A 27,563-nucleotide genomic window follows, 5' to 3' on the forward strand; every position below is an offset into this window, starting at 1 on the left:
GTCTATGTTAACTTTTAATCGGTCGCAATTGTGAAGATAATTCGATGAATCTACAGCCTGATACAAAGACTTTCCGGAATTGCGATTGAATGCTTATAATATGTTAAATACACAAATCCATAGATAAATCCATAAATCCATTCGATGTATAAAAATATCTAAAACACTATAATTTTCATATAAACCTGGTTATCGGGTTACTCTGCTGGACCTTAATAAAATGCTGCTTGATTGATTGTTTTCTAGACAATAATGGGTTATTTTAATTTATCTGAATAAAAAATTAATCCCTTATTTCATTCTTTAAAAAAATAACATCAAATATGTATTTATTTATACAGAAAAATAAAATTTATTAACAATTACAAAACAATATCCAACTACTTCCAATCTCCAACTTCATAATCCCACTTCGAACATAACCCGTTTATAGGATTCATTTCCAATGCAATAATTCTCTTTAACTGAGCTTGACGCCTATCTTCGGCAAATGTATCGGGCAAATCTTGATGATAAACATTGACTGCATAGGTAAAGAGTAAAGCAATTGTACAGGCCCATAAGCCCACGCCCAAATGTAATTTCCATTCACCAGTGGGGGCCTTCATCTCTGAAAATGTCTTACAGAAACTGTAACGATACAAGCGCTTAATCTCATCCTTAGACAATTTCTTCCAATCCTCTTCCTCTTTCTTCCTAAGGGCACATATTTCGGGAGTGGGTTCTTGAAAACGTATGGCTGGTATGGGAAATTCCAAGAGGTCCACATAAGTCGGTGAACCATTTACGCCAAATCCTACATATTCACGTTTACCACACATGGTGTTTGTATAATCTTGAGTGGTTGTACGTTTGCTTATTGTTAAGGGTTGGAATTCAAGGACTTTCCAGAGAGTTTGGCGTGTAATTAATTTGCCAGCAGCGAGAGCCATGATTACTTAATTTGTAGGCTTTTTAAATTAATTTGAAGTTAGTTTTTTTTTAAATTGAAGTAAAATTTATTTATGTACGATTTTAATTTGACAATCAATAACAAGTTTATAGAAATAGGGTAGATACAATTAATTGGGTTTCTCGATTAATTGGTTAATCGAGCAAATAATTAATCGGAGTTTAGATTTAATCGGTTAATATTAAGTTATTCGATTAACCGAATAATTTCTATTTTAATTTTAAATTGAAAAGAAAAAAACGAATTTTGTATACTTATATAATCATGTTGTTAATAAAAAGAACAAATATGTACACATGTGAGTTATTTTTTTTGATTTCAGTTAGATCTTCTGAAATAATCTTTTAAAAAAATAATGTAATTTAAATGCTTTGATTAAACTTGACTTGAAAAAACTATCTCACTGATTACTAAAAAATCGAAAGTAAGGCTTGATAAAAAGTATCCAATTTCTCAGTTCTTTTTTAGTTTTTTCTAATACTTTAATAGTTTCGTTAAGTTCTGATTAAAGACTCGTTTCAGTAATGTCTTTAGTTTCGTCTATTACCATGTCGTCCTTCATTATTATAGGAAAAAGGTCATTTCTAAATTCCTTAGTTTCAGTTTTCGTACTATACTTCAAAAAACTATTGCTAGAAGAGAATGTTCACGAGTTAAGAAATAAAATTTAAAAAATATTTCTGTATAAAGTGCAAAAAAAGAAATCGTTTAATCGACACAAATTAATTATGCGATATTTAAAAATCGTAAATTTTAAATTATTCGAACAGTTAACCGACAAAAATTAATCGGTTAACCGATTAACGGTTAATAGCCCTTAATAAAGAAAAGTTCGATTTTTCCCAGTGAACATTGGTAATAAAAATCATCCCGAAAAAATGTTATGTAAATCGGTTGGGGTTAAGACGCACAGTGGTTCAGAAACGTATTTTTTTGGCAATAATTCGGTATCTCGGGAACTGTTGGAGATATTATTACGAAATTCCACATGATTGGAGCTGAGGTGTTTTCGAGTTGATTTGCAGTTGTTCAGATTCCTAGGGGTAATGGGGGCCAGTACGTGGCCCCTCAAATTTGGTCACCTCTGGTCTTAAATTTTAAAAAAATCGCCAAAAATCAATTTATGATCCGAATGAGCTGAAATTTAAAATATAAATAGTCCTTGAGAAGATCTACTAGATCTAATTTTGCTTGATCTTTTTTTTTGGTTTTTTAGTTATGGCGGGCCAACGGAGGGTCGAATTTTTTTTTTACAAAATCAGCTATATTGGCGATAAAATTCTAAATAAAATACAAACAACTTGCTAAGAGTCGTCCCTATAAAAACTTACACTCATCCAAATTTGGAACATGTAAAAAGTCCGTATTTTTTACGTTTTTTTACCAAAAAAGTGCCTATATTTTTTCTTTTGTAGAAAAAAATTTTCTTCGGAACTATATAAAATTTGTATATGATCCGGAAAGAGAACTTAATGGAAAAGCGTGTAAACTAAAATTTGGCTCACTTAAACGGACATAACACTCCCTAGAACTATCCAAACTTGGCCAATTTAAAAAAAAAAAAATTTGGTTTGAGTAAGAAATTTTAAAAAGGCAAAGCATCGATCCTCGAAATAGCCCCCTATTTGTATAGCCCTATATGTTTCTTAAATACTTGCAAAGTTTTTTTTACGATCACACGGCAAATAACGTCACAGTAGGCAGTTTTCTAAAAAAAAACTGAGTTTTTGGAACACATTTTCCCCGTTTCAGGAATTTCGGTATTTGAAAATAAAAAATGTCAAAAATTATAATGCCATTGATTTAAGGACATTTGGGTCTATATCATATATATATTATATTTTTCTTCATGGAAAATCACCATATTATAATTTTTTTTTAGTTTTTACATTTTCTAATTTTGAATGCATGTAACTTTTTATAGGGATGACATAACTGCCTCCAGGTTATTTTTATTTTATTTAGAATTTTATCGCCAATATGGCTGATGCTGTTAAAAAAAATTTCGACCCTCCCTTGGCCCGCCACACAGTGGTTCAGAAACGTATTTTTTTGGCAATAATTCGGTATCTCGGGAACTATTAGAGATATTATTACGAAATTTCACATGATTGGAGCTGAGGTGTTTTCGAGTTGATTTGCAGTTGTTCAGCTTCCTAGGGGTAATGGGGGCCAGTACGTGGCCCCTCAAAGTTGGTCACCTCGGGTCTTAAATTTTTAAAAAAATCGCCAAAAATCCATTTATGATCCGAATGAGCTAAAATTTAAAATATAAATAGTCCTTGAGAAGATCTACTAAAAATACGTTTACACATGTAGGTTATCTCTATTAGTTGAAGAGATATTTAGGTTTATTGATTTATTTTTTTTAATTTTGCTCGATCTTTTTTTGGTTTTTTAGTTATGGCTGGCCAACGGAGGGTCGAAATTTTTTTTACAAAATCAGCTATATTGGCGATAAAATTCTAAATAAACTACAAACAACTTGCTACGAGTCATGTCGTCCCTATAAAAACTTACACTCATCCAAATTTGGAACATGTAAAAAGTCCGTATTTTTTACGTTTTTTACCAAAAAAGTGCCTATATTTTTTCTTTTGTAGAAACAAATTTTCTTCGAAACTATATAGAATTTGTATATGATCCGGAAAGAGAAGTTAATGGAAAAGCGTGTAAACTAAAATTTGGCTCACTTAAACGAACATAACACTCCATAGAACTATCCAAAATCAGGTAGATCAGAAGACATGAAAAAAATTAATTAATGCCGCCCTTGAACCAGTGTGCGCCATATCTAAAAAACCAAAACAAGATCGAGCAAAATTAAAAAAAATAAATCAATAAACCTAAATATCTCTTCAACTAATATAGATAACCTACAAATCTAAGCGTATTTTTAGTAGATCTTCTCAAGTACTATTTATATTTTAAATTTCAGCTTATTCGGATTTTTGGATTTTTGGCGATTTTTTTAAAAATTTGAGACCCGAGGTGACCAAATTTGAGGGGCCCCATACTGGCCCCCATTACCCGTAGGAAGTTGAACAACTACGAATCAACTCGAAAACACCTCAGCTCCAACCATGTGAAATTTCGTAATAATATCTCCAATAGTTCCCGAGATACCGAATTATTTTTTTAAAAAAAGCTGTTATTGCATGCTCAATAACATGCTGGTGAAGCAAAATTTTCCTAACTTTTTTTTTGTTTTTTGTACCGGAATTGCTTAGGGGCAAAAACGGGCAGCTGAATTTTTAATAAATCGTTAGCTGAGACTTCAGGCTTTAATTCGATATAAGTCTCGGGCTAGAGGTCGTTGGAGATCAATAGGTACAATCCATAGAAGTTGGAGAAAATAAATATTTTTGGACAATTTATAGTAGTAAAAATTTTTTTTTTTAATTTTCAAATTTTTTTTTATTTGCATATATATCATTTATAACATCCAATTCTATAAAAAAAATGAGTATAGTGTCATTACAAGAATATTTTAACAGCATGAAACGATAAAAGGTAGCATATATAATACGGTCATTTTAAACGCATTCACTTAGGTCACCTTTGAATGTCTGTGGACAAAAAAGTAATAAAGATATAAGCCTAATATTTTTGGTACATGATAATTAGATTGTTTATTACAAACTGTAGTACAAATTCAGGTAGATCAGAAGACATGAAAAAAATTAATTAATGACGCCCTTGAACCAGTGTGAGACGTGCCAAAAGCCCTCTGAAATTTTGCAATTAAAAAATTACTTTTGCAATTTTCAATTAGTTAAATAATGTTAAAGTTATTAAAAAATCCCCAGGTCATTAATGTGTCTCAGGCCACTAGAACAAGAAATGTAGGAACAAAAAAAGTTTTACTTAAAACATAGCCATATTTACTTGTATATGAGTTTTTATCTTCGTAGGACACCGTTAACCTATTCGCAGGTATGACCAAAAAAAAAAAATTATTTTATAACTGCTGTTTCAAAACTCCATTTTTAAAAATTTTGTTAAACAAATTTCAAAATTTTTTTATCACATTGGGATTTATTGAGAATATAATAGGAAATAAAAGTATGTAAAAACAAGTAAGAAAGTATGGCCGGTCAAGCCCGACCATATAATACCCTACACTAAGTAAATGAGCAAAATAATTTTTCTTTTAAAATTTCAATAATTTATTTTCGTTAATGATTTTCGGAAGAGTGCTATATGATGGGAGCTATGACTAATTATGGACCGATCGCCATGAAATTAGATCATGTTATGTCCATATGAAAGTTATTTGTTATAGTTATTTTAATTTTATGTTTATATCAACATTTTTAGGAGATTTATGATCGTTAAAGATATTTTTAAAGATATTGCGGGCCTTATATGGGAGCTATGACTTATTATGGACCGATCGCCATGAAATTTGGTTGTGCTATTTATGTCTATATGAAAGTTATTTATGTACGAAACTTTTAAGGAGATTTATGCACGTTAAAGTGATTTTCGGAAGCGGGCCTTATATGGGAGCTATGCCTAATTATGGACCGATCATAATAAAATTTGGTGACATGAATTTCGTATATATAGAACGTATTTGGAGCAAAATTTGTGATGATACCTATATAAATTATATGTTTATGTCTGATAAAGTCCAATTTGGGAAGGACATGGGGGCTAGGTGAAATAATGGACCAATTTCTGCCAGTTTCAATATGCTCCGTCCTTGGGCCGAAACAATTATTTGTACCATAAATTATATGCGCACAAGGTTTGCATGAACAGCCAGCCGACCAACCAGTCAGACGGACGGACGGACATCGTTTAATCGGCTCAGAAAGTGATTCTAAGTCGATCAGTACACCTTAAGGTGGGTGTTAGACTAGTATTTTTTGGGCGTTACAAACATCTGCACAAACGCATTATACCCTCCTCACTATGGTGGTGTAGGGTATAAATATATTTTTTACGAATACAATTATTTTTGTCATGTTTTTTGAAAAATATGAAACTTTTTGGAGGTTGACTCACATGTTGGTCTATAACTCATGTTTAACAAAATTTGAGGAAAATGTCATCCCCTTAACGGACAGATAGGCGGACATAGAATTTTAAAAGGACCCAGAATACTTTTGAGGGTTTGCGATGAATATGTCGATGGGTTACACACGGAATGACAAAATCAACATACCCCTCATATTTTTGGTGGTTGATATAAAAAATTGTTCACAATAATAAAGTTTATTGAAATTTAAAAAAAGTAACGGAAAATGAACACGAAAATGCTGAAAAGCTTTGGTTTAAAAGAAGAAATAATACAGTTTTTTGGTAGTCACATTTATAATGTCAAATAAATATTTAATCAATCTGAGCATTTATCTAATCTTAACCAATTTAATAATGAGAATTTCATATTCAGAAATACAAATGCCAAATAAAAATTTAATTTTTAGAGTTTGATTCATTTTACATAAATCACGTATCGTTTCGTTATATCTAGTTTTATTAATAAATTTAACACCCTGTTCGGTCAAGCTTTTCTACAAAAACTTCCAAGTTTTTTTTTACAGCTTTTGAGAGCATACAAAAGCTTTTCTTAACATAACTGCACTCTCCTATTTAACAGCAACATTTTTGATTTTGACATTTAAAAACGTTGCTTTGAAAAAAACATTTATTTCCGGCTAAAATAAAAAATGAATCCTAAGTGTTTTTTGTTTTATTTGTAACTAAAACACATACAAACAAACACTATTGTAGGAAGTGACTGTTGTAACTAACAGTCGTAGTAGCAGTAGTAGACTCTGGTGATAACACAGGATAAGTGTGAGTGAGAGTATGTGTGTGTGTCTGTGCAGGAAAATGTTTATAACAGTTGAATTGTTGAATTGACAAACAAAAAAGGAAGAAACAGGACAAACGACAACAGTAAAGAGCACGAATGAGAAAAAAAACTAACTGATTGCATAAATAAACCACAGTAAAGAAAAGTGCCAAAATAAAACCCAACATTTTGATTGAGTATTTTAAAAGAATTTAAAGGACATTGTGAAGTTTATATATTTAATACAATACAAAAACATTAAAATTTCTTGATAAAGTAGATTCAGATAGACAGACAAAGAGAGAGGATAAAAAGCCAGGTTATGGGGGAACAACGATTACGTTGACTACGACAACAACACAAATATTTATTCTTACAGCAGAGTGTGTGAAAGTAAAAGCGAAAAGTTAAAACAAAAACAAAACAACCGAAACAAAAACAAAACCAAAACCAATATAACAAAGCTTGTACAATGTACATACATATATCCTTGTGTCGGAAGTTTCGCAACAATTTTCTGGTGTATGTGCCATCAGTTATTTAGTAAACGTCGAACGAACTATCAACGATTCCGAAACAATTCGCTCCAGCTCTATACGCAAAGTGTTTTAATGAATATTTTTTAAATAAAAATTTATTTTATTAAAGAAAAAATAACATATTTTTTGAAGAGTTTAAATAAAAAGTTTTAAATTAATATAAAAAATTAAAAAAAAGTCAAAGTGCAACAAAAAGTTACAATTGAAATACATACTAATTCAAATTTATTCAAGTTCTGCCATTATTAAAATGTTATTTCATCCAATTTCTTATTTATTTTAAAAACTCTGCTCCACAAAAAAAAACATAAATAAATTTCCGCTTCGTTACACAAATTTTCATAAAAGAAAATTAAGTGCCAACATCTACAGACAACAAAAACCATAAAAAGGAACTTTGTTCTTGTTGTTGTTTTCATTATTGTTGATTTAAAGTGCGTTTTTTAACTTAAAATTTGATTTGAGTAAAAGAAAAAAAGAGAAAAAAAAACTTTTAAAGTGTGTGCTTGAGTTTTTGCCCCACAACGCTAAAGTTTGTTGGCATCCAGCTGTGTCATCCCACCTTACCTATCTTAACCTATCTTAACCCTCCCCAACAAACACTCACACATTTTCGCAAACGCCCTCATTCCGTTGTTCTATTTCCGTAACGTTTGTTGTTGTTGATGTTGGTGCTATCCATCCACATTATCTCCATCATCATTCTAGTATAAAAGAACGACGGACATACGGACGGCTACAATATAGTCTCATCAGCGTAGTCATCATTATTGCCACCAAAAAACAATACCCGCCGACATTCTCAATTCAATTGTTTTATTTCGTTTCTTGTTCAAATCATCCTCTCGTCCAAAATGAGTGAAAGTCATCGTTATGCAGCCAATGAATTCAGCTATATTCTTCAACGTCAGGTTTGTATTTTATTTCAATTGTTTTGCTTCTTTGTATTCAAATTCTAATTCAAATTTACTAATTTTCAATATTTCCTGCGTGTCAGTGTACTTGCGTACATGTGTTTGTATGTTTGTATAGCTTTCACTGTTTAATTAATATCAATTAACCAGGTGTAATTAAGCTTATGATTTTTCCTTGTTGTAAATTTACACAAGTTTGATTTAGGAATTGTTTGGTCAAATGGAAATTAATTGAGTGACAGCTAAATGTGGTCAAATATGTGTTCATGTTGGGGAAATTGAGCTGTTTGTTATACTGGGCGATGATAAATTGAATGAAAAACATTTAATTGAGTGCCTAAAAGTATGCTGTACATATTTAAGCATTTGTTTGTTGTGTATTGGGTGGTTACATTGGGTGATTAATTATCGCACATTTAGCACAAATTTAAAATTTTTTTAGAGTTCGAATTTTGGATAATAAACCAAAATTTGAATGCACCTCTTTAATGAATAATAAAATAACGTATTTTTGTCTTGTGACTTCGAACGCGTTCTTGCTCTAAGTAGGGGTATAAGTAAGTGTTATTTTTTTTATATAAATTTGTTTGATCGATAATTTAAACTGTGAAATATTTTTTTAAGTAATTAATGTCTCTATATAAACACTAAATACATATACAGTAGACCAGCCAAATATACAAATGAAATTTTATTTATTTGTGGAAAATTAAATCTATCGACTAATTTTCACGGGATAGAAAATTTTTTGTAAAAATAATATTTCTTAAAATGTAAAAATAATATTTATTAAAATTTTTCTTAAACTTTGAAATTTTAAAACGATTTTTAAATTATATTTCTTTTATAAAAATTCCTTTTTTTATCAGATTGAAAATTTTATTTCTTCACTGTGGTGCGAAAGTGAGACAATATTTTATAAATTTGTCAGCAGATTCTCAATGCATAGTAGTATTTTGACGGGCTAATTTTAGCAGAACGTTTTTTCAGATTTTTCCATATTTGAAATTTTAAAACAAATATTAATTATAAATTTCGAATTGAAATGTTTGGTTTACTTTAGTTTAAAACTGGTATAGTACACATTTGACTTTCACTGATAGAAATGTTCTAGGTGGTACTCATATGTACACAGCGTAACTAAAAATCTTTCTCAAGCTAATGCAAAAACTATGAATGAAAAAGACGGATGAGTCCTGAGTCCCTCACTATATATTTACCATGTTTCCATAGCAGACAAATTTTGTAAAATAATTTGGATTTGATATTGAAATAATAAACAGCGAAAGAAATAAAACAAAATAATACAATCAGTACAAGGGAAACTTCTTGAAAGCATCAGAAAGTTTTTTGTGTATTTTACATATATTGTAGAATTTTTAATACTCGCTCTAGATCTCGATCTAGATCCAAGCATATTTTGAACATTTTTATTATTTTTACCACTATAATTTGTAAAATTTTATAAATGAGTTACCGTCTGCAAAGGTGTGAGTCAGTGCACTCGTGGTTTTATCTGCCCTATATAATATATAAAAATGAGGGATTTAGATGGCGTATCTTTTGAACGCGGTTTTTGCTTCGAAAATGTTTTGTACCTACGACTCTTCATATGCGTAAGAAGTCGCATGTGAAACCCGAACAACCACGCGAATCGACACCAAAGCCGAATATCCATGGCACTATGCTATTCTCTGTATTTGGTTGGAGCAAAAGGTTCCTATATATTAAGAGCTGCTGGAATGATCAGACCATAACAGAGAAGCTGTACCGAATGCAACTGATTCGTTTGAAGTAAGCATTGGTTTGTTTCGATCGATGCGATACGCATTACATTGGAATATAGTATTCGATATTGTCTTGATTCTTTCTTGGCCTCAAAAGATAAGCAGTTTTGTTTAGCTCGGAATCCATATGTTGCCAGAAAGATGGAAATAGGTCATACCTTACAATGGCCAATGCTTTGAATAAATTTGTGTATATTGTACAAATGTTTCAAACTAAAAGCTAAACATTTGAAAAAATAATAACATATTGATTTTGTATATAAGCCCATCTTACCAAACTTTATCAAATTCTTGAGAAACATCTATAAATAATGCAGATAAATACTATTTGCCTTCGATTTGCTGGAAAGGGTAGTTAATCGATGCACCTGTTCAATCGTACTGTGTCACCTTCTGAGTCTTTCCATGAGGTCGGCAATCCAATTTTCCTGCTTTGAGACTTTTGATTTCTGTCTTCATGGTAGAGAACTGGAATTTTATTAATAATCGTCAGATTAACACAGGACTATTTGGGGTAAATACATTCTCTAAGTGCTTAGCCAATATCTCAACTTATACAGTTGAATTATTCGCCCATGTACTATTTTGGAGACGTATGTATATTAGGGTGGCCCTTAATAAACGAAAGTTGGATTTTGGCCATTCTCACCACCCAGTTTGGTGAACATTAGAAAAAAAATCATCGTGAAAAAATTTTAGATAAATCGATAGGGGTTAAGACGTGCCGCAAGCCCTCTGAAGTTTTGAGATGCATTTACAAGGGGAAAAAATTAATTTTTTTCTGTTTTTGTAAAAATTTTGCCATTAAAAATTACTTTTGCAATTTAATTTAAAAGAATAGAAATGTGTACGCAATTGTCGTTCTAATGAGACATAAAAAACAGAAATAGGCCAACAAATTTTAAAGTTATTAAAAATTCGCCAGGCCATTAACGTGTCTCAGGCAACTATAACAAGAAAGGTAGGAACAAAATTAACATATTTTGATAAATATTAAAATTAAAGTTTCAAAACTCCATTTTCAAATTTTTAAAAATTTTGTTAAACAAATTTCAGAATTTTTTGATCATCTCATTGGGATTTATTAAGAACATAATAGGGAATAAAAATGTGAAAAAATTATGAAAATATCTCTTATAGTTTTTCCGTACCTGCGATTTAAATTTTGAAATTTTCGAGAAAAACCAATTATTTGGCAAATTTTTAGGCGATTGAGCTCTATTTCCTTACTCTTATGAATTTTAAGCAAAACTTATACAGAATATTATAGTCCAGATAATTCTAAATATACTCTGAAACTTTTACTAAAATCAATATTTGGAATTTTTCGTTGAAAAATTTGACTTTTGACCTTCACGATTTAAGGTTTCTGAGATTTGAGTATTTATTATCTTTTAAGGTGACTTTTGGTTCTGATTATGTAGAAACGTCCGTGGTTCCTATCATTTGCTCCTGAGTATTATTTTCTTTCTTATAAGAGACTCAAAATTTCCATGACATTTTGAATGTCTGTAACGTCTCACGGAGATTGGGGTTATACATACTTGAACAGCATTGGTCAAAATATCAGTAAAAATTTTAACTGCGAATAGTACTTCGTAGTAATTTTTCAATGAAATTTTTGGTGGCAACTGTGAACATTTTGTACTTTATCCAATTTTTTTCTTTTTAGGAAAACAATTACTACTTATTGTTCTAAAATTTGCATGGAATATTTTGTAGTGTCTGTGATGTGATATAAATTCGCGTTTTAAAATTTTAATAACAGCGAAGTCAATTAGATCGGGAATTGAGATCTGTGGAAAAATATGTAGGCGACAACTAGATTTGGATCCAGTCTGTTAGACGATATTGCTTCTAACAGGTATCTCCCTCTAATAGTGTGTGTGTTCGGCATTTGTAATCTCCCATAAATCTTTAACCTAATGTCGTGTAATATTATACCTTGGAGGGTAGTATATTCATGATAATGTATATCTACTATAAGGTATTTTAATAGATGTTGCCCGTATATACGAATTTTCTGTATTCCGGAAATGGAAAATGTTTTATATTTCTCCTAAATAGAATGGCTGTCCAACCGCATGCCCTACCACTGGGATGCTTTGTATCATAAGTATAGTAGCCATTAATTCTGAAACATATCTTTTGAATAAAGTCTGTTTTAGATACAAGTAGAAGATCAATTTCCTGCAGTTGTAGATATTGTTTCATTCTAGATAACATTAGAATGAAGTAAATTCCAGTTACGATTTCATTTCTTATTCAGCCGTATTTGCATGAGCATGCTTTGATTCTGCATCAATTGTTGGAACATATTCTGCATGTTCGTCCTGAAACTGTTCCTAATGCTACAATTTATGACCGACTTCATTAAAATTTTTCATATAAAATAAGTTTCAAAGCAATATCTTTTATGAGTTCAAAAATATTACTATTGCTTCTTAGAAAAAAAGTTTCTTAAGGAACTTATGAAGATTTTATATTTTGCAGAAAGGCATCTCAATTGGGCAACACTTTTAGATACTATGATATATTCCAAATCATTCATAGCACCATTCTGTGTACAGTTTTTACATTTTATATTTTTATATCAATTGCACTGGCTAATTGGCCCACGGTCTGTTCTTGACTTGGAGTACAGTTATAAAACCGATATGGCTTTACGGAATTGAGCTATGGGGAACAGCTTCCTCATCTAACATTGATAAATTGCAAAGAAAGCAGTAATTATTGTTATTATCTTGAAAACTTACCTTCTATAACTTTGGTATAAATTGGTTTCCAATCGGATTAGCAGAATAACTGTCGGGCACACAACTCGTATCCTATGGAAATATATATCTGATGACTTTAAAAAATAAGTTCAGCTGCTCTAGGGAGCTCTCGGTGTATGTCATGTGAGGAGAAGAACGAGATATTTTAAAATTTTTTGTATATATGGGCAATTACACCAGAATATGTAATTTTCTCTAATTCAAATTATGATTTCAATTAGAGAAAACATGTTAAGGCCAAAAATAATAGTTTAAACTGACTATATTTAATTATTTAATTCAATTGGTACAAGAGAAAATAGATTCGAAATAGCAACCGAATTTGTTGTCAATCGAATGATTCTACCTTAGTTGCCGAATTTTACGGTTGTGGCTACAAAATTTTGGAAGGGTAACAAAAGTTTGGTTGCTTCAACCGAAATTCTTCTATATCAACTGATGTTTGCAACCGAATCATTCGATTGGCAACAAATTCGGTTGCTATCACGAATCTGTTTTCTCTGTGTATGTTTTAAGTTAAGATTACGGCGAAAACTAAGCTCCCAATTAGCATATAGTATGAAATGAATTTGACTTTTTTTTATTTAAATATGACTGATTGTGAAGGAAAAATATTTGTTTAGTGTAAGAAATTAAAAGAAAACATAAAGTCTCCCACGATACGCAAATTTTCGCATATTTCTACATGTACCTCAAAATTACTTCCGTTTTATGTCACATAAGATATACCCTAATTTCGCTAGATATTTTGAACAACAATGTTTAGGTTAGGTTCCATGGGCTGCTGCTTCTCAAGCATCTCACTTGGGTCCATTTAAATCTGATCCCATTGTGATACCCAATGGGTAGACATCAGGGTATTTATAATACCTCCGTTGCCTCCAAATTAAACCAGCCAGATTCCCGGATGAAGGAGTAGATTCGTCTAAGATTCATCCTCGATAGCTCGTCCAAGCATGATAGGAATGGAAATCCAAGGATGCGTTCCCTCAGGTTTGTAAGAGCCGGACATTGGCAGAAAAGGTGATACACAGTCTCCTCCTCTTCTTCATTATGACAGCTTCTACAGTAATCATTGTACCGTAGGCCTAATCTTCTAGCATGTGTCCCGATTAAACAGTGCCCTGTAATAAAGGAAACAATTAGCCTTATTTGCTCACGACGGAATTCTACAAGTAGATTCGACCTGTTGGCATCATATACGGGCCAAGTCGACCTCGCTGTAGCACAGGAAGGTTCATTAGTCCACCTGTTTTGTGCAGTCTCATACAGTTTCTTTAGCAGCTTTGGAGGTACTTGGAGAGAAGTCCAGAGGTATCTCGCCGCTTATGACACTACCACCAATTGATTTTTGTTTTTTTACATTCAGCCAATCTGGGTATACCAGATTGACCTCCTGCGACACCAGTAGCATGCAGACTAGTCTGGCCCGGTGTTATCACCTGACTAGCCTAGGTCACAGTAGCATTCGACTCGCCACAGCCCGTTACCATCGCTGTGGGAGTAGGGTCCCCGGAGATTATGAAGCCCCCGACCGGGTACATGGGGCATGATTCCTTTTTATCCATGGCGTTCTTACGGACAGGTAAAGGTTGCATTTTATACCTGCTGCCAGGTGTTGATTAGCTGCCGCCCCATTGGGGATAACAGACACAGACCATCAGCCGCCCAATATGGGGAACAGACGCTGATGGATTTCGGACGGACAATTTAAGAGTCCTTTCGGACCAGCCGGACAATAACCAACAAAGCCACCCCTCTCAGTGAGGGGAACATGGCTTGTTGGAACATCTGATAGCCGCCCCAAAGGAGAACACACGCTATCAGACAGAGGGGGAGGGTACTTCTTAGTATCATGCTCACCGCGTGCCCTTCTGGAATGGGAGACCCTACCGGAGACAGCCAACTCAAGTTAAACTGTCCCCTCCAGCATGACCAACACAGATCATCGCATTTAAGCCTCTACATCGCGTCAAGATGACTACCCATCGTAGAGGCAATGTTTCAAAAGAACTTATTATTTTTTTAAAATATATAACCTTCTGAATGGAACATAAAGACAAACAAAATCTGTTCCACTATATAGGCATACAAATGTCACGTACGATGACATGGAATTACCCATATGACTTGCGTTTAGTCGTATAAGTATTCTATTTCTATGAGACATCTGACCCTGTACGCCTTAAGGGTCGAATTAGAAAACATAGACATTAACCCCCATTAACACGAAGCCTGGTTATGCGTTAACTAATAGTTATAATGTCGGTTAAAATTATTTTTGTATGAAAACTGTCTGTCAGTGTTAACTAATAGTTATTAGTTAACACATAGCTAGACTTTGTGTAACTTGGGGGTTAGGGATATACAGTTTAATATAACAACTGTTTGTGGTTCAATTATGCAAAATTTAATTTAATTGGGCTCACGCTAGGACAATACTTATTTACTAATAAGGATTATTCCCTGTCTTACATTCACAAAATTCTCATATTTTTGTATGATAGAATCTTAACTATTTAATTTTTGTAACTAATTTCAAGAATTATTTTATAATTCACTAAACATTTTAGAAAAACTTTTGCTCACAACTGAAAAATAATATTTTTATAGGAAATGTTTGGCTTTTGTTATCTTTATTTATGTATTGTAATCAAATTTTTTATAGCTCAAACTTAATAATAAAAGCAAAAGTTATTCTCATTATAAAATATATGTATGTATGTAAGTATTAAACAGGAAACTTTTATCCTTTAATTCTCATTGCTTGACATACACGAAAAACATATAATTAAGAAATATTCTGACCAAATAAAATCAGAATTGTTGAACTGAAATGTTGGTTAATTGGATTTAAAACTATAATTAAAACTTGCAAACAACTGTAATTAGAGGGCAGAAAGAGAATACATTTATGTGAGAGTGAGAGTATGTAAGGGGAGCGTAAGCATATGTACATCTTAAGAAGAAGAAGGAGAATAAGAGAGATCCCCAAATAGGATGAAAGTTGAGAGTAAGGCTGCTGTTGTTGCTGCTTTTGTGCATTAAGATATAATTAACATACAATTACAATGCAAATGCTTTGCACTGTCTACGGAACGTATGATGAATGTTAAAATTTAAACACTCATACTAATACATTTGCTTACTTGTAAGTATTCGTACACCACACACTTATCTGGTAGTAAGTAATGTACTCGTTCCACACTACGAGTATCTACATACATACGTGCATGTATTAATTTGTGTATAGTTGTTTGATGAATAATCAATTTGAGCTTGACATTTAGGGTTTTTAGAGAGTATGGATTTAGAAGGTTAAACTACTTTACAAGGTTTTTGTTCATGATGTGAAACGTTTTATGTATAATTTCGTCTAATTTCGGAAAAGATATTGAACAAATTCCTCGACGTCAAACTTTTAAGATATTTAATATGAAATAAAATTCTAAAAATAACATTAAAATGGGAACAAACAATTATAGATAAACTATATTTATTATATTTTTATAAATATTTTCATTTGTCTCTCTCAGGACACTACAACATAGTCTTCTAGCATATCTGGTCCCAAAACCTCGATAATTCCGTTCAAATCCGTTCCAATGATAAGAAAAGTGGTAATAATTCTGTCTCTTCTAAACTACTGAACCGATTTCAAAATGATGTACAAATAAATCGTACATAAGAATATGGGCTATCAGAAAATTAAATTTGTGCATTTTATTCTATAAAGAAATTTAGAATAAACTGCACAGTGGGGCAGAATCGAAATTTTTTGTCTTACAATTTAAGTCAATATCTCAATTAGATTAAAAAATACGCCATTTTTAAAACTCAGTCCTTCAAAAAAATTTCACTTTTTTATATTTTAGTATAAAATGTGACTAAGTCAGAACCATTGAATTGTTGTTGAATAAAATATTAAGAAAATTTATCAAAAAAAATATCTGAAAATGTGCAATATTTTGGAAAGACTGAATTTTAAAAGTTGCTTATTTTTGAATATAATTGAGATATTGACTTGAAATTTTTTTTTGTAAGACCAAAAATTAACTTATATAAACAAACGAAATTAGTTGGGAATAAATGTGGATCAAATTGGATCTAATATTTGCAATCCTATTAAAATTTTGATACAAATTTTAATTTAAGAAACTCAATAAATATGTAATTAAATCTTTATTTATTAAAAAAACTCAATGAAATTTTCAACGGTTTTTAAATTTGTCATTCTAAAGGTCACACATGGTAAATATTTGCTCAAAAAAGCGTAACTTTTTTAGCACAAAAACAGCATCTAATAAAATAAAACAAAATTTTTTGTTTTGAATCATCCTAAGTAAAATAAGTTTTTCAAATAAATAATAGAATTCAAATGTATTTTATTTAGTGGTTACATATTTTTCGTCAAATATTTGCCATGTGTGACCCTACCTTAAATAACATAGTGTAAAAGAACTTGTCAAAAATTTCTAAAATAGCTTTCCGTTTTCTTTGGGATTTTAGAACATATGGCCCAATGTTGAAATTTTGATAAAAAATTGGTCAATTTCCGAAGGCGTAAGATCGAAATATTCGAAAAAGCGAACATATTTTTTTATACCCAAATGTTCTCCACAAAGATACTTTACTGAAAAACATAAAATTGTTATATGTTCTTAAAGTAGGTTTTTTTTAATAAAAAAAAGAGTTAAGTCACCTTTTCGCCCAAAAAAACAGCAAAAATCTACTATTTTTGAATTTTTAAATTGAAAATCATTTATTTTTGGATTCAAAAACGATATTGCTGTGAAATCTTTTGCATATTTTGGTAATTTAGTTGTCTAACTAAAAAAGAAAATTCGACTCCATTCGGTCTAAAAGTACGCCCTATATTTTTAAAAAAGCGGACCAAGGTATGGCAAAAATATAAAATCTTTGAAATCGGATGGGAAACAAAAAAATGGGACGTGTTTAAATAGTTTACATTTCGAAGGTACCCTACTTTGAGCAACAATAGCGCCGCTGTGCAATGTAAGGGTGTCAAAGTTGACTACCTTTAGTTTGCAAAGCTTTGTAGAGCTCGTAACTTGTAAAAATACGGACAGACATTAAACAAATGTTCGTTAAACAGTTTCTTATATCTTACTTGTTTTTTTTAAAAAGAGAAGTAACACTCAGGCATTTAATATGCCTATATATAATTGTTTTACTTTCTTTGGAAAGGTGATAGAGTGTAGAAGAAATGGTGGTGAAAGGAGGAGAAAAACTTTTAATTAACAACTCTGCAATTGTGCGTTATGTTTGTAATTAGTGCAGGTTGCAGCGCATCTTGTGGTGAGGTGGCGCATTAGTAAAGCCAACAGCCTTTATTTAATTATTTTACTTCGGAGGCGTTTTAGTGTTATACCACAGGATGGCGCTGTGATAAATATTAGTTATTAGTAAACTAATAATTATTATAAACTGATGTTGTTGATTGGCAGCGGCTGAGAATCGAACCCAGGCCACAAATACCATATCATACTTAATGATCAAACGTGCTAACAAATTAAGCCACAGCACCCTTTTCGATTTTACCTTGACTTTTTTGGTTTTTAGAGGCTTTTCAAACATACAATACAATTTTGATGTACTGTGGTTCTAGTAGTACAAATATGGTCCAAATTTTAAATTCTAAGGAGAGTTTTTTTTTAATTTTTAAGTAAAGTTATGAATTTTTTTAGACTTTTCTTCACATAATTAATGATTACTCAAAAGCGGTTAGACCGATTTTTAAAGTAAACGTAGAAAAGCTGAAAATTACATAAACTTTAATCCGTTTATATATTGCGATTTAAGCGGTTCAGTAGTTTTGGAGTTATAAAATCATATTGAATCAAAAAATATATTTTTTACGTGAGAATAGCTATTTTTTTTGTTTTAAAAAAATCATGAAAAATCGAAAACGACAGAAATTGTTCAGGTTTATTACTTTATCGCAAAGCCCCATATAATAGCAACAAAATAAGATATCGATCATAAAAATCGATGGAATTTATTCACAATTAAGTGAATTCAATTATTTTCTCAAAATTATGGAAAACCAAAAAGCTAAGGTTATGGAGATTTTAAGATCATTACCAAAAAATAATGTTTTTAAAACATTGTGTCGAATTTCTTCATGTCGTTTGATAAACTCGAGTAATAGAGTATTTTTATTGATTTAGTTTTTGTAAAGGCGCAACATATTCATCTTAAAAATCTTTATCTTGAGCAAAGATGTAAAGTTTTTTCATCATACAATAAAATTCAAGAACCGAAAAATCAGCTTTCCTTAATCTTCAACAACGTAAATGACTGAAACTTATACCAAAATAATAAAATTGCAGTTAAACCGTGGAAATAACTGGAGTAAACGAAAGTTTAATCAAATAGTATACACAATTGTCCATACATTATAGTCTGGCTATATGATAGATCCACATAAATTTGGAAAATATGCTTGCGATGTTCATAAAATATTTTGCCGTGATTTCTGTGTATCCCAGGTTTATTTTGTTTTCAGCGTTTTGCTGAGTCATTGCAGAATTATCATTAGGAGCCCCTGTTTTCGTATCATTAAAAGGAACAATGTATCATTAAATCCCACTAAGAGATATTCTGATTTAAAAGAGTAGAAAACAGTTTATCTGAATTAGGCTCTGACCTCTAATTTGCACAATAAATTTGAATAAAATGCATTTCCCGATTAAGCCCTTCGTACTAATGTTTTCTGTCAGCGTGGTAGCAAAATGTATGAAAAAGACAAATATCACAGCAACCAGCAAACTGTCACTTTACTACTAACAAAATAGTAATTTAGCTAATTATTATAAAATATCATAGGGTGTCCCGGTAGGTTGCGGGTTCGATTCCCGCCAGAGATTCTGGGTGTCTGCAGACAAGCAAAACGCTTCGCAGTTTGTGTTTGTTTGCATTAATATCACTAAAACTGGTTACTATTTATCCAAAAGTGTATCTGAAAATTGCATTTGCCCATGAATGCATTTCTTAACAAAAATTATTTTTAATATGTAGTCTAAAGAGGATATAATTAAGGTAAGATTCATAAAATACGAAAGTTTGTATTGTAAACAGCATAAAACCGCGATTTTTCGAAATTTAAAGGAATAAAACTATCCAAGGGACCCCAAAGTGTATGTGTTTACCGAACATGGTCAAAATTGGAAGATACAAGGTCAAAAACTTGTGTTTTTACTCAGTGCTCTTTTGTGGAATTTATGATTACATACATATCGTTCATTTGCTGCAACGTCGTCATAACTCAAAAAATTTAATTTTTCAGGAGTCGCATTTTTACTTTTTAAACCGATATACGTATAGATTTTTATAGATTAACTCGAAATGTGGGTCTTTTGAATTATGACATTGTTGCAGCGATATGTACATAATATGTAGGGCGGATCAATTTAGAAATCACGCAAGTGACAAGTAAAATCGTAATCTAGGGATTAAAGTAAGAAACTTTGCCAAAAGAACCATACCTCTAAATGTTCCTTATTTTAAGGAACATTAGAAAAATCCTACTTTGACGCATTTAAAGTCCCAATCTAGTCTAAATGTATGACAGACCCCCACTAACTTTGGAGGGACGACCCACCCATGCTAGTGGCATTTCCTCTGGAATCCCCTGAGGGGTCCCCATACAAACATTTTTCAAAATCACCATTTTTGGCACTTTACATGATGTATGTTTTGTGTATAAATTTTGTTTATAGAGCGTATGATAAATATAAAGTGATGTAGGTAATAAATAATATTAATCATACGTCTATGAAAATCAGCTTAACTGCATTTTTAAGATTTAGTTTAAACTTTGAACCAACATAACTTTTGCTCGCAATGAGCGACATCATTAACACGAATAGTTTTAGCGTGCGTAAGTAGCGGAGTATTCAACTAGCTCAAAATGGCGTTCGTGTCATAATAAACAAATTTGGAAAAATATGCTTAGCCAAATTCTTCAAATTTGTTGAAATTTGACCTTTCGGTCAAAATAAGGAATATAGGATTTCATTTTAGAGGTATTGTTCCTAGGGAAAAGTTTCTTATTTTGAGCCCTAGAATACGATTTTCCTTGACACTTGGGCGATTTTTTGCGTCCCTACAAATGGACCCGCTCTAGTACATATCGTCCCCTTAATAAAACATTTTTTTTTGCCATTCCGAAATAATTGAGTTTAAAATTTTTGTGTTAGTAAACATCTAGAACAAAACCACATATAGAATCAGTTATGTAGATTCTTATCATGCAATAAAAAAATAATGGTGTATATGCTTATACACTATTGTTTTATTTAGGGGACGATATGTATGTACGTACTAACACAAATCACAATTTATAATTCAACGGTGCGTATACTTGTCAATTGTAATTTACAAAATTGTATTATAAGTACTTCGTATATGTATGACGAACGTATGATGAATATAAATGTGTATCTGTATTTATTCTTAAGACAGATACTTGACAACAAATTAAATTGATGACTTTGAAACTCAAAAATATTATTGAAAACACTAAAAACAAGTAAGAGTGTTATATTCGGCTGTGCCGAATCTTGTATACCCACCATCAGTATGTGGCAATAAAATATATTTCTGATATAGGGGTTAATTATGGACCGATCCTCACAAAAGTTGGTAGAAAAGTTGATAGTTTCATTTAAAACTTGGTTGTGTCGAATTTCTTCACGATATTATTTATTATAAGAAAATTATCAATGTTCAAGTCATTTTCCGTGGGGACCTGTCATGGGGACTATGGAAAATTATACTTAACAGTAAAAATTTCAGAGTACTTAAAACCAGTTTGTGAAAAATTTTATCAGGATTGCCGCATAATCAACATAATTATGACAGTTCAAATAGGATTCCAGCGGACATTTGTATGGGTGCTAGGTGAAATCATGGACTGATATTTCCCATTTTCAATACCAAAAAACCTTATCAACAGAGAGAATTTGTAGCTAATTTCAGCCATCTAGCTCCTTTCGTTTGGGACCTATCGTGTTCAAAAAACAGAAGACGGACGGATGAACATAGGTAGATCGTCTTAGAATCTTATGAGGACCCGGAATATAAATAATAATGTCTACGACAAATATTTTGATGTGTTACAAACGGAATGACAAAATCAATATATCCTCCATCTTTTTTGTTGGTGGGTATAAAGAGAAACAGAAATACTCGTATGTACTTTCAAAAATCTCTTCACGTCATTTTGTTATAAATGGTTTTTCTTTTTTTTTTACAGTTTTTCATTAAAATGTCAATTGGTTTTCAAACAGACTCATGTAACAACAGAAGCAGCAGTACTGACAGTTTTGAAGACAATTTTATTGTTGTAACGTTTATTTTCTATTTATTATTGTATTTTAAGTATTGTATTGTTGCTGTTGTTTTGTTTGCTATATTAAAATGTACATAGATACAAAGTTATCCACATAAATATATAACTACATATATGTAAATCATAGCTGTAAATTGTGAATATTTTTATTCAAAATATTTCCAAAAACTTAATTATTTTTGAATTTTAGTTATATTTGAAAAAATAAATTTATATTGAAATCATTCTATATTATTCAAAATAGGATACTAATTAATATATATCTATTTAGAATATAAAGCAATAAATATTATTTGATTTAAATATAATACGATATTAAATATATTATACTTAAAAGTTTTGAATAAACATTGATAAAATTATACTAATATTATTTGTATTTTAGTAACAATAAGTTGTATTTTATTCAATATATAATGAATAGATTTTAAAATATTTTAATCAATATGAAAACATGTAATTATTTTCAAATTATATTTTTATAGTAAAAATTAAATATTAATTTAGTTTATTCAACTAGTTATAAATGAAATATTATTTTATTTATTCGAAAATTTGTTGATAGATTTTATTCAAAGCAATTTTCTTTGAATAATTTTATTTCTCCAAAAAAAAAGAAAAATATTTAAATATTCAACAAAAAAATTTAGAATACTTTTATTCATAGAAATTTTCTTTAAATAATTTTATTTGTGAAAATAAAGTCAAATATTTTAACAACAAATTTTTGAACAGTTTTATAAAAAAAGATGTTTGTGTGTGAAAATGAGCTCGGACGATGAAGATTTTTCATCCGATGATTATGAAAAAGATCCTTCGTTTTCTATGAAAAAACAAAAACAATGCTCAAAAATAATTCAACGATAAATAGCCGTAGGAGGAATGCCATGTCAGACGATCATTTTGAACAACTAGTTACTTTAAAAACAGTTTTCAAAAATAATTCATGAATTTTGTTCTTCACAATTTAAATTAATAATAAACCTCCAATTGAAACCATAAATCTGTGTTCATATTCTAGTGATAATCAATGATTAAGTAGTATTTTTTAAAAATAGAATATTAGATATCAGAGAATTAGGGTCTGAAAAAAATTTGTAATACATACGTTTTGAAAATAACTTTTTCAACTCAGAATGCAATCAGAAGACATTTTACATCAGTATTATTGTGAAATAAAAATATTCTTTAACATTTATTAGAATTATTTCTATTCAGTAATTTTTGGAAAAATAAATTTATTTGTTTCAAATTTGTGAGAAATAAAAATATTTCTAAAGTTTTATTAGAATTATTTCTATTCAATCATTTTTTGTTTGAATAATTTTAGTTTTTTGTGTTTTGTTTGAATAAATATTCCAAAGAAATTAGTTAATTTTTTTGTATCTAAATGAAATAAATTTAAATTTTATTCAACTGTGTTTTATTTGAATATACAAAATTTTACTATTTTCTAAAAAACTATCAATATAATTTAATTAAACTAATATAAAATGATTATATTTATAATTTATTTGGTTTTAAAAGATATAAATATTCATAAATTTAACTGTAAATATTATTAATCAATTAGACAAATACTTTATTTAAATAATAAATAATTTGGAAAATAAATATTTATAATTGGAAACAAAAACTAAAATAATATAAAAAATATTTATATTTTGTATTTTATTCACAAGTTACAGCTATGATGTAAATACATACATATGTTTAAGTAAACATTTCAAATGCATTTCAAAATCAATGTCAACTACTTGTATTTGTTCTGCACATATGCAAATAGATGCTATACATAAATTGCAAAAGAATGAACAGAAAGTTTTTGTTGTTTTACTTTAATTTTTCGTGCAACACATTTATTTACTGCCACTTCGAGTAGCAACAAAAATATATGGAAGTAGTTATTTACAAACATATACATTAGAGTGGGAAAGTTTTTTTTTTCGAACAAGCGGTTGTCTAAATCGTAATCTACGATGAATTCTAATAATGTATGCCTCAATTATAATTATATATTATATAATTTCATTTCCAATTTGCCTATATATTTTATTGTTAAAATTTGGAAAATAAGTATTTACTATATGGAGTCATTTCTATATTTCTATTTTTAGTTTAACTAATTTTGAAAAACTTGTGATTTAATTCATAATTTTTGATGTAGTTTTATTCGCTTTTTCTGTTGCTGGAAAAACAAGGATATGTTTTGTTCCATCAATTTAGAAGTGCTCTTGCATCATTTATTAATGAAAAATTGTATGGCATTTCATCAAGATGCTGCAATTCATGTTTCAAAATAATCGAAATCGTGGTGCACTGCACATAATATTCCTCGGTTGAGCTAGTCGGGTTGCATACAGATACAGGTTTTTGGATAAAAAATCATTTTAGTAGCCTCCTTTGAGCTCTATACACTTTGTCCAATTTTTGTATCCCTTCGATTTTCGCCATAATTTACAGTATAATTTCAGAGTACTTAGAACTAATTTGTGCAAAATATTAGCAGGAATTCCGCATAATCAACTTATTTATTACAGATATGACCAATTATGGACGATATTCATAAAATTTTTGTGTACATGAGGTTTATAGTTGTCAAATTTCACACTAATTACATATAGAGCTTATATGGGGCTATGACCAATTAAGGACCGATCTTCAGTAAAAATGCTATATCGATTTTTATATACAGTGGCGACCATCTATTCAGGGACAAATATTTGAATTTCTATTATCGACTAAATTTTAATTATTTTTAATTCTTAAATTTAGTATTAGTATTTTTAGTTGTTCAAAAATGTTTGGAAATATCTGTACAACACATATTGAAAAAGATATGTGAAAATACGTTAACCCGCTTCAGCAAACATTCGCTGTTAATAACGTGAATATGTATGAATTGTCACAGCTGAATAAAACACACTTGTGTTTTAAAACAGCCCTTTTGTATGTATATGAGGGATATCATGTCAAGTGAAACAACTTTTGAAATCGATGTCTTCCGATCGGCATGAACTCAAGGTTAGTCCTATTGTATAGTAATTCAGACACATTTTTTGAACAAGATTTGGAGAAACAGGTATTTTTTTCATACATGTAACATATTACCTATTGTTCTTAGCAAAATGGGTTTAAGAGAGATATTCCAATCTTTCAAAAAAGAAAAATTAAAAATTGTTGACATTTTTTTTTTTTTCAAAATCGAAAACTTTTTTGAAAGCTTAGCTTTCTTTTGAGCCCCCTCTAACTAAGAGTGTTCTTGACCGATCTTTTTGAAAAATTGTGTCTGAATTACTATCCAGTTGGTTCACTTGACATGAAATCCCCCATAACATACTATGTACATTAGAGTTAATTTCAAAAATTTGATTTGTGGGTATCATACTTTTTCTGAAGGGTTTTGCATAAATAAAAATAATGGCGTCCTTTTTTTTTGGAAAATTTTCACTCCTTGTGGTGGTTCAATGCACCTAAAGACGCGCATTTTTAGCACATTTTTCTGTAGAGCAAAAACGGTTGAATATATTGCAAATATTATTTCACCAGTTGATTCTACATCAAAAATTAATACAATTTATATTTTTTGAATCCTTAAAAATAGTTCCAAAAACCAACAAGAGGGGGCGCAAATCTCATAAAAAAAATAAAAAAGAATTTTAGTTTTTTTAAACATGCACGATGAAAAGCCATTTTAAGCCTAGCAAAACGGCACCAATATTTATTTTCTATCACTAACCATTAAAAAGTTATGTGGATTCAAAGTTATTTATTTAACAAGAAAATAAGAATTTGTAAAAAAAGTTTAGAAATTTTTTTTAATAGTTTGATTTTGCAAAAAAAAGTCAAAAATTGTATGTTTTGAGTTACAAAATATTTATTTTGATTGATATCCCACTCGCATCCCACTAAGCGACCAAATAGGTGTTCAAGGAAAATATCTAAGCTTTATTTTAAGAAAAAAAGGGCCCATTTTAAAAATAAAGTCAAAAAAGTTTTTGATTTCGGAATAAAAATATTAAACATTTTTTATTTTTTTTTTTTTAAATATTTTTTTCCGAAAGATTGAAGAAAGAGCTATCTAAACTATTTGGGACAATAGGTAATGAGTTACATGGATAAGAAAAAACCCCTGTTTGACCAAAATGTCTAAATTTTACCCCCTATAACTCAGAGAGTTCTCGACCGATCTTGTTGAAAAATTGTGTCTGAGTTACTATCCAAAATAACTAACCTTGGTGCAAATTATCCCGATCGGAAGACATCGATTTCAAAAGTTGGTTCACGAAATGAAATGCCCCATATAAATACTTACAGAGTATATATTGCTTTACTATAAGAGAAAAATCTGTCACATACGGTATGTCACGTACGATATTAAATTTTATTTCTTATAAAATCATCCAAAAATGGTTTTTATTTAAATATGATGGATTCTAAAGGAAAAATATTTGGTTTAACATAACGCCTTTCCCGATTCGCAAATTTTCGCATATTTCTACATGTACCTCAAAATTACTTCCGTTTTATGTCACGTACGATACACCCTTACTTCGCTCGATATATTGGACAATAATGTTTCGAAAATTCGTATTATTTTTATACCCTTCATCTTCGTGAGAAGGGTATATATAAGTTTGTCATTCCGTTTGTAATTTCTACATTTTTAATTTCCGACCCTATAAAGTATATATATTCTGGATCCTTATAGATACCGGAGTAGATTAAGCCATGTCCGTCTGTCTGTTAAAATCAACTTTCCGAAGCCCCCAAACAACTTACAACATCAATATATCCGTAATTCTTCCGGTTCGGTTGCTATTTAAAATCGGTTCACAAATTGCTGAGATATGAGGAAAAAACCAGGACATCCTCGATTTTTGACCTATAACTGGATTACTATGTCATTTATATAGACAATATGGATATCTAATGATAGATATTTCAAAGGTCATGAAATGACGTATGTAAGACCATTTTAAGTTGGACTTACAATGGGTCAAAATCGGAACAAATATTTTTTTAAACCGATTTTTTTCACCAAAAGTTTTTTTTCGCTAAATATTAAAAAAAAACAAAAAAAACAATTAGACAAATAAAAAAAGAACTTTGGAAAAAGAAATAAATTTTGTTTACCTAAAAATATTTTTTATTTTTATTTTGAAGTATAATTTGGTGAAGGGTATATAAGATTCTGCACAGCCTCTAGATTGAACATAAAGACCAAATTATTTTTCATTTACTCTTATTTTTTGCAAAATCTATTCACTATATTAGCGTACAAATGTCACGTATGATGACATGGAATTGCCCGTATGTTATAAAGTACCTTAAAATTTTACAATTGCAAATAGAGCAAACAATCCTGCAAGTTGTTTTAAACGATTAGCTAAATAAAACACTACCGAAATC

General features: G+C 30.3%; 2 protein-coding genes across 2 annotated transcripts in view; one reads left to right on the plus strand and one right to left on the minus strand.

Moving 5' to 3' along the window:
* Window positions 1-312: 312 nt before the first annotated feature.
* On the minus strand, window positions 313-1,000 carry LOC135962378 (cytochrome c oxidase subunit 4 isoform 1, mitochondrial-like). The gene has a single exon (XM_065514280.1). It carries the CDS (start codon window positions 930-932, stop codon window positions 381-383), a length of 552 nt encoding a protein of 183 aa, XP_065370352.1. The 5' UTR covers window positions 933-1,000; the 3' UTR covers window positions 313-380.
* A 7,151-nt stretch (window positions 1,001-8,151) lies between these two features.
* LOC135961286 (putative sodium-coupled neutral amino acid transporter 11) overlaps window positions 8,152-27,563 on the plus strand; it is a 132,038-nt gene continuing 112,626 nt past the window's right edge. The window contains exon 1 of the mRNA XM_065512782.1: window positions 8,152-8,208. Within this exon, the coding sequence (XP_065368854.1) occupies window positions 8,152-8,208 (57 nt within the window). The remainder of the gene's footprint in view (window positions 8,209-27,563) is intronic.

Source organism: Calliphora vicina, chromosome 5, assembly GCF_958450345.1.
Source record: "Calliphora vicina chromosome 5, idCalVici1.1, whole genome shotgun sequence".
NCBI lineage: Eukaryota > Metazoa > Arthropoda > Insecta > Diptera > Calliphoridae > Calliphora > Calliphora vicina.

Coding starts and splice junctions, on each gene's coding strand:
- LOC135962378 (XM_065514280.1), bottom strand. CDS start 932: ATGGCTCTCGCTGCTGGCAAATTAATTACACGCCAAACTCTCTGGAAA.